At 40.0% G+C, this 9237-nt stretch overlaps 1 protein-coding gene across 1 annotated transcript; it reads left to right on the top strand.

Moving 5' to 3' along the window:
- Window positions 1–470: 470 nt before the first annotated feature.
- On the top strand, window positions 471–7196 carry CRTAP (cartilage associated protein; the record flags this gene model as incomplete). Its single annotated transcript, XM_010177180.1, has 5 exons — window positions 471–629; window positions 1254–1425; window positions 2796–2924; window positions 4534–4679; window positions 7113–7196. Coding segments are annotated over exons 1-5 (615 nt in total), but the record flags the coding sequence as incomplete, so codon positions are not given.
- Between the last annotated feature and the right edge of the window lie 2041 nt (window positions 7197–9237).

The raw sequence follows: 9237 nt of genomic DNA, 5'->3' as shown, positions 1-9237 counted from the left end.
TGCCATCAGGAAGATACATTATTGTAATACTCCATGCTGCCAGGCAAATAAGCAACGTAAACCCCATGTACACATGGTGAGTGATGACTCCTGCCTGGTATTCATAGGTTAACATCAGTAATTGCCATGAGATTAATCCCACTTAGTAGCAACAGTATATTCTTGTGCCTTGTCAGCTTTATGAACAGGGGAGGGGGAAGGGAAGAAAGTCTGTGCTTTTTGCAACAATAGTAGAATTTTATAATAACATTTAAAAAAGAATGAAATGTTCATAGTGATGTAGCTAGTAGTAAAACTGAGAAAAATTATATCAATGTTACTGTACTGTAGTGTCTGCAGGGACTGTGGTTTCAGTAGAAGTAAGTTTCAGAGTACAGAGGCTTCAGAAAAGTTCATTGACAAAAACTGAGAAACTTTGAAATGTTTTTTCCAATTACCCTTTTTTCCCCCCTTCTTTTTCCCATTCCATTCCTGTTTAGGCTAATAACCTTCCAAAAGCTATTGCAGCAGCTCACACGTTTCTTCTGAAGCATCCAGACGATGAAATGATGCAAAGAAATATGGCCTACTATAAGAGCATACCTGATGCTGAGGAGCATATTAAAGACTTGGAGACAAAGCCTTATGAGGTAGGCTTTTTATTCAGAGTCTGGTCTTTTTGGAACTGTTCTGTTACTTCTGCTATGGTGTGAGATTCAAGGATCACATTTGCTTACGTGTTCTCAGTTCTTACTCTTCTTTCCCTCTTACTGTCTTCCTCAGTCATCTCCATTCTGCCTTCTTGGTGCACTCAGTAATTCTCACCTATTGTGCTTTTCACTGTTCTGTAAGTCGCAGTAAATCATAGACAGTGGCACAGCTGAAAGCTACTACATGCAGATCACTACTGGAGCTAAGCAGGTGTATAGAGTTATTAAAATGCACGAGTGCTCTAGTGGCACAGGTTAAAATTACTAGGACATTTGAGGTTAAGATTCTATTGAAAATCTCAGTCAAAACCCGTGCTTTAGAGTTACACAGTTCTTTCTGCCCAGCAGGTTTTTCTGTTGATCTGAAATGGAATGACTTACTCTACTCTCTAGGCAATATCTGGTAAAATTGATTAGTCATCTGTCTCTGTTGTCCTGGTGTTAATTGGATAACGGCTTCTATACTAATCCAGAAATGTAGAGACATCATTTACTGTATTTGAATTTACACACAGCTTTCTGTAGATCAGCTACTGCTGGTCTTCATTCCTGCCAATTTTTCAGAACCTCTTTGTCAGGGCTGTGAGAGCATACAACGGTGACAACTGGAGAACGTCCATCTCGGACATGGAACTGGCTCTTCCTGATTTCTTCAAAAACTACGATGACTGTACAGCAGCCTGTGAAGGCTCCCGAGAGATCAGAGATTTTAAAGACTTTTATCTCTCCATTGCAGGTGAGTGCTTAGGAAACAGTAAGGAGAGATGTCCCAAAAGTGCGTTTCAGTTTACTCGTAGGGCTGGCTGCCAAATCCTGTTCCTCAGTTTGCAGTGTGAAATGCACATGGTGCCCCCTGCTCAGTTTGGGCCAATATGAGTTTATTGGATTCACTGAAAACTGCTTGAATTCTGGTTTGCTTTACTGCAGAAAGTAGATGTAGCAAAAATACGTTAACCAGAAGTATTTGGTGATTTCACAAGGTACGTATTTATCCCTGAGCAATGAGTTCTGTTTGGAAGCCAGCTGTCCTCATTGTGTGGGATGGCTTCAGTGAGGAACTTGTGTCTCTGACTTTGAGTGCTGACTGGAATTGAACATTCCTCTGTCTGGAGACTCCACTGCTCCTGTAAAAGATGGGTCTGGTAATTTCATTTGGCCAATCATTTTTAGTTAGCTTCAGCATTCTTCATGTTAGGAGTTTTCAGAGATAAAAACACAAGGAAGAGGCCTTTGCTGTTCTTTTGCTTTGGTCAGAAACTTGTTGCACGAGCTTAGGTAACTTGCTTTTGCCTGCCAGGTGTGTCTAGGAGGGAAGCTAAGGCTTTAAAATATTTCTCTTCGGTGGTGTTGACTAATGTGATATATCCTGAAAATGCTTGAAATTATTTGATGGAAGGTTTTCTGTGAATGTATTTCCTTGAAGATAAGATCGCCTCTAGTCCTAGCCCATTGTCACAAGCTTTTGTGACAGATAAGCTTGTGAACTTAAAAATTTCTGGATTAAAGTTGTTCTGTATTGAGCAGTGTATTGGTGTCTTTCTTCTCTTTCAGAATATCCAAACTGCAGGCACAAAATACAGCCAACTCTAGAGGTTTATTTGCAATCATTTTTGCAAATTTTTTTTGCAAATATTTTGCAATTATTTTGCTGTATTTCTCTGTAACACAGTTGTACTCAGCAGCATGCGGACCTTATTGATGGAATAATTTAGTGAAATTGCAAAGGCTGACAAAAAAAAACCAAAAACAAACCAGCAGTGTTAATTTCACAGTTAGGAAATAATGTGATACTCTATGACACTCCATATAAAACCTACCACTGAAGACTGCCTGTAGGTGTCAGTGAAACCTAACTGCTTAGTTCTCTGGAATTACAGCTTTGATAGATTTCAAGTCCAGACCTCAGTGATTTTTACTGAGTACCAGTACTTGATATGTACTTCAGATGGAGTTGTACATGCTCAGTACTTCCAAGCAGCAAGATCCAGCTGCACAGGACCCAGGAGAGCATTATAAGACCAAATTTTAATGTGCAGTTAATGGGAGGGGTTATAACAATTCACTGTGCACTATCCATATCCTGTGTTGTTTTTTTCTTCCTTCTAGATCATTACATTGAAGTCCTTGCATGCAAAGTGCAATGTGAGAGTGATCTAACACCCATTATAGGAGGTTTTGTTGTTGAGAAGTTTGTGGCCACCATGTACCATTACTTGCAGTTTGCTTATTATAAATGTAAGTAGTGATTTAATGTGCTTAAATAACATTGGGATGATGTGGGAGAGTCTCCATTCATAATCTTTTCCCTCTAGTTATAGCACTTTAGAATGTAAATAGTGACCTCCAGAATCTGCATTTTAACCTGTTCAGGGACAGAAAGTCTGAGCTGCCAGGTGTCTTTTTCTTACTGTGTAACTGTACTTAACAGACATGGGAGATAAGCATTAGATATAGAGCCCCTGCTCATAACGTTGTCCATGAGAAAATGAATTGCTGAATATAAGTCACCTAAGGGCTGGATTTTGTCCAGGGCAGGCCCCTCTGTTTTGAGTTGTGCATGGTTGTGACTGATCTCCACTTGGGTGTTGGAAAAAGGAGGCAGTTGTTGCAGAGTAAGTGTGATCTGATCCATCACTGCCCTTCATTCTTTGTATGATACCTCCTGCCAGCATAAGTTGCTTACACTTTTCAAAGGTTCATATAAATGATAAATGTTCATTGTATATACTTTAGATCTTTCAATGATACACCAATTCTTCTGCCTTTTTGAAGGAACTCATAACATGTTAGAGTGAACAGTGTCAGGCACTTCCTACACATCGGAACAAGTGCAATGACACAGACCCATTTTGTACACCCATTTTGTACACCTGTGTACATCTGTTTACAAAAAGCCATGGTTTGTGCCAAAAAGCCATGGCAGTCAAGCTGTCAGGCCCACATGGTTGCTAAGCAGCTGAAAGTATAGCTCTAACAAGAAATTTTTCTTAACTTCTAATTTATTCAGTTAAAGAGAAGAAAGATCGTGACTTCCAGGCAACACATTTAATATACCACCACTACATTCTGTTGAATAAATACTCCATTTTCAATTTACTATTCAGAATTTCTTCCACAGACAAACTACAGAGTATTTTGTACCATTTGATTTTTTCCTAGTGGATTCTTATAATCCTGTTAGAATGGGGCATGTGGGGCTAAATGGATTTTGAAGAAAGAGGGGAGAACTTAACGGAAATGTTAGTGTTCTCATGCTCAGTGCTTACGCATTTGATAGGTAAATCATTTAGTGAATTTTGTGGTTTCTTGAGGAACTACTTGCAGTGTAAAGAACACCTGTAGCCCTTACAGCTACTCCTGTGGGCTCCAACATCAAAGGGAAGACACATTCAGCCATGTAGCATCAAGCCATTAATGGGTTTTGCTAACTGTTGTTTGACTACATGTTTTACACATTGACTCTTCCCTCTTTGTCAGTTCCAGTAGAAAGGAGTGGTTTTTTTAAAAATTTAGGTTTTTGAGGTTTTTTTTAAATAAGTGCCCTAGTGGGGATCACCAGTCTGTGGGCTGACACCTCACTGATCTTGGGATATCTGGAAGGGATGTTTGGTTAGGATTTTTGTAGAAAACCATTAGAGGTGAGTCCCCATTTTTGAATCATGGCCTTACCTGTTTCAGAACATGAAAATAGCATATGCTTTTGGATGATTTTCTTTTTCTTTGCAGCTGGTGGGGAGGTAGAAAATGGGTTTGGTTTCCATCTGAGTTTTTCAGAGCTTAGATAATAGTAGGACTTTTTTTCTTTACCTTCCCTGGATTTTTTTGGTGTGTTTTTATTAATCAGTGAATGACATGAAGAATGCAGCTTCCTGTGCAGCAAGTTACCTTCTGTTTGACCAGCAAGATGAAGTAATGAAACAGAACATGGTCTATTATCAGTACCACAAAGACAAATGGGGACTTAAAGAAGAGGATTTTCAGCCCAGATCGGTAGGTGAATTACTGAAAATGCTTTCTAGACACATTCAGGTATTTCCCCAAAACTCAGTGGGTTAGAGGTTGGGAAAATGGGAGCAAGCTGTTGGTTCTGGTGTTAAACACATACTGTTTTATTAAAACCATATAGGAAGTTGTACAAGAGATGTACTGTGTAATGTAGACAGTGAATGTCACTATAGTTCTTCCCTTTGTATTGAAATACACTACAATAGGAGATAATACGGTATGTTGACAAATGAATTCATGCTGGTACTTGTCTGCCACTTAGGCATATTTATATCATATGCCTCAATAAATGAAGCAGCTGCTCCCTGAAATCTCCTGATGAAAAGATCACTTCAGTGACATTCGAGCTTTTGTCAGTTACTTATTATCTGCCAACATGTAGTTGCCCACCTGCTTGTTATTTCGGGCATTGGCATGTGCCCGAATATGATAACCCCAGCTAAACTCACTTTCCATGTACTGCATTTAGGACATAGGTGTGTGAATGAGGACAGAATAATGCTGAGGACCATATTGCATCTCAGTATCTCAGGTAGAACACTTGTTGCAAAGAACCCACTGTAAACATCAGTCCATCCAGCAATGATTGTGATCTGGCTTTGAAAAATTGCTCTAAAAAAAGGGTTTCCGTGCTGTTCTTACATGTCCATGTCCAAGGAAATTTTACATATAAAAGCATGTTTGCTGTGTTTCTGGACTCCTGCAGCCTGGACTCTGACACAATCAAGTTGGATTTCCTGTCATTTCTTGTTACCAGGATCTGTGTGATGCAACCAAATTAGCTGCTTTGTGACACCTGAGTGACTCTTTAGGCATCAGTGGTATGTGCTGTACAAGTAATCATTAGCAATACATGTTCCACAAAATAAATTCAGTGCCTTCCCTTTCTCTTAGGGCATGACTTCCTCATGGAAGAGTCACTGAAGTTAACCTACCTAAAGCAACAGGAGGTGCCCCGCAGGGTAACATTCCAGTGGCCCTTTCTATGTTGCTTCTTCAGACACCTCAGTCACCAACACCTATACTTGCCCAAAGCTCCTTGATTCTTCAGTCTGTGTTAAACTCATGACATCTGTGCAGTGCTTGGGTGACTGACTGTATCTGTAGCAGCACTGCAGAGCAGTTCACCTATGCACCTTATAGGTTGCCCTCATTTGATAATTAAACTTCCCTTCCTCTCAGACCAGCCAGCTCAAGTCAGAAGTACCACTCCATTTGAGTTAAGTGGGGGCTTTTGTGGAGAGCTGTTGAGTTACGTGCAACACACCTTATCCACAGACTGGAAACCCAGGCTGCCCTGCAGGGCCAGCTGAGACAGAAGACAGCAAAAATGCATTTGGTTCTTTCAGGCAGCAGCAGCAGAGAGTCTGAGCTCACAGGGGAAGGGGACCACTCCTTTGTCACTGCTTCTGGGAACAGAACTGTGCTTTATAGCCGGTTGGAGACAACGTTTCGACGGTGGTAGGAGTGAGGGGTAGTAACAGTATGAAACTGCAAACCGCAGATGGATTTGGCAGACGTGCAGAGAGGACAGAACAAGGGCCCTACACACTAACTCTGAATGTTTCATTGATAACTTCTCAGGAGCTGGGGGCTACAGATAATTTAATTTTAAAATATAAAATATTAAATGCACGCAGCTGTATTTTCTTGTACTTTAATCCAGTAGTTATGAACAGAAGTTGCCTGCTGTCCTTGCCATGAAAACTGTAGTGCCTCTGGTTTATTTTCACAAAGTGGTAACAGGGTGACAGCAGCATTTGTCTCTTGCACTAAGCTTTAGATGTTCTTGTGAAAGAGGAAGTCTCCTTTTTCCTTCCCAAAAGGAGTTAATCAGGATAATCAAAGCAGATTACTGTTGGGATTCACAAATATGAGAGTAGGTGACTGAGCTAAACTGTGCTGTCCAGACAAAGAGCCGGGGAAGTGAGGAGGGACAGGTGGGTGACCATGCAGAGTTTCCCTGGCCCAGGCTCAGGCTGGGGTGGTGAGTCACTATCGTACAAAATAGCTTCATGTCTCTTTTTTCCCAGAACTGCCTGCTGCCATGCGCCAGCACACGGGGAGACAGAGTCTTTCTCCTGTCCAGAGCCCGCTGGAATGCAGGCACAGGCTGCTGCTCAGCTCTGGCAGTCTCATTCCTTATTCTCAGACTCGCCAGTGCTTTGAAACGTGAGAAAGAGGAGAGTGCTTTGTTCTTCTCACACTGATGGAGCCTGTGCTTAGAAAGATCCACAGAAGACATTGGATACACTGTTTGCTGTTCTGCTCTTTCCTTTCTCAAACATTAGAACCTCCCCTGGGATCTGTCTTCTACTAAGTCTGGGTCTGACTTCACTGGAATGGTTTCAGGTGATGTGTGATGACACTCCCCTGTGTTGCTCCCTAAAGTAACCCAGAAATTTTGGTTTTTGATAGGAAGCAGTTCGATACCACAATATAACCACACTCCAGTTGGAAATGTATGAATTTGCAAAGGAACATCTGATGGATGATGATGAGGTGAGTCTTCTAGAAATGAAATTGTGGTCAAAAAAGTGAGTAATTGCATTAATATGAAGATGATACATAGATGGAATTCCAGGATTTAGCTAATATGGAAAAGTCTTCTTGTAACTGTGACCAACTTATCATAATTTTTTCTTTTGTAAATGGAATATAAGAAACAAACACAAAGAACATCATGTACCATTTAAAAAAATATGGATGTTATTAACACAAAGGTAAATATATTGCAGTGAGCCCACAAAAAAAGAAAATCCACTTTGCAAGCTATAACACCAGGGGGCAGAGAAGTAGTATATGTACTTAAACCCAACGTTTTTCTGTTTGTTTTGTTTTCTGAAATGTTATTTAAATTAGATTTAAAAATCATTATAATTTTGTCCAGAAGTAACCACCTAAATTGTAATTTTTGTCAAAAGGAAGTCTGTTATCCGTTCAGTTTTTCTGCACAGTAAAATTTTGGTCACCCAGTCTTGCTTCTTAAATGGTTGGAATTCATGGCCAAATGACATATAATGACTAATATTAGACTGGAAATATGTAAAGTGGATTTTTTGTGCAAGAAAATAGTTAAATTGTTGAAAGAACATTTCTTAGTCTCCCACAGCTGAAATTAAAGTATAAATCATGGAGGCTTTGGATTGCCTTTTGTTTTGCTTTGTTTTCAGAACCTTTCATTTAAAGGTTTAAAAAAATCTTCAAATGATGGAATAGCTTGTTGCTGGCATTGGCAAAGAGCTATGTTCAGTTATGGCACGGAGCAAGGTACTTATAATGAGCCCTGCAGAGGTCTTTTTTTAGTTAGCAAAGAGCAAGATGGTTTATGTTAAAAAATGAAATAACCTTTGCAATTTTTATGTTATCCAGCATATAGGGAGAGATAATATTTTATAATGGAGAAGTAATAACATGTCTGTGCTGCCTTCAGTATGTTAGTGACCTGAAAACAACTCTATACATAAAGTTCCATTGCAAGGTTACCAGACTTCAGGAAGACTTTCCATTGTGATAAAACTCTGTGAAAGACAGTTTCATAAGCTTGTTACAAGATTAAGCTTAGATGAGGACTAGTCTGCATGGATTTTCATCAGAGTGTGAAATACTTGAGCACTTTTTTATATTTCCTTGTTGGTTTGTGCTTTTCCCGTAATATTTTCTTGTGTTGGGCATACACTTGATTTGTAATTTTTTCTTTTCTTTCATAGCTGCTGCTTCAAAACACAGGGATGAGTAATTAAAGAAGGGAAGAAGCAGTCCGTTGTGAGGGCTTTCCCCATGTTATAAGAAGGGATTTTCCTTCTTTTCCTTCCTTTCCTTCTTGTTACAAGAAGGGATTCTAGAAACAATCTTCAGCCTCAAGCACTGTTGTGTAGAGTAGACAAGCGTTCGTTTGCTGGCATTCAATCCTGTAGCCCATTTCACCACTGCCATTATAAATGACCTTGTGGTCTGCAGGAGGGAAATACAGTGGAAATGTCAATTAAACTTTTGGGGAAGTGTCAAGGAAGTTGCATTACACTGGATTATATGTTTGGGTTAAACAACCAAAATTACTGGGCCTGGTTATGCCACAGATATCCCTACCCCACACTCGTGTTGTATTAGGAAAGTTACTCTTATCCTCTCCTGGGGAAGAGCTGAAGGGCTTCTGTGCCCTCCCTTACTGGGGCTGAAGAACCTGGGAGGGATGGAGACTGTCCATGCCTCTGGCTTGGCTCTGGCTTTTGGTAGTGAACTCATAAATCCCTGGCTACCAGAACTTGTCTTTGACTGCAGACAGAGCAGGAATAGTACAAAGGTAAAATCACTACCTTGCACTTTCTGCTATATGGGCAGGACCTGGTAGTATAAGTGGAATTTTTTTTTTTTAATATTTCTTCTGGCACAGACAGAAAAGTTTATTCCATAGGAATGCTGAAAACTGATGAAAAACCCAGATAAGGTGTTACAGTAAAAGCTTTATTAAAAATAGTTAAAGATGGAGACAGCCTCTCTTTTTATTGAGTGCACTCTGTTTATTTGAACCATGTGCTTCTTG

This window comes from Antrostomus carolinensis, unplaced genomic scaffold, assembly GCF_000700745.2.
Source record: "Antrostomus carolinensis isolate BGI_N321 unplaced genomic scaffold, ASM70074v2 scaffold1411, whole genome shotgun sequence".
Classification (NCBI taxonomy): domain Eukaryota; kingdom Metazoa; phylum Chordata; class Aves; order Caprimulgiformes; family Caprimulgidae; genus Antrostomus; species Antrostomus carolinensis.
This window is presented reverse-complemented; position numbering and strand designations above follow the sequence as displayed.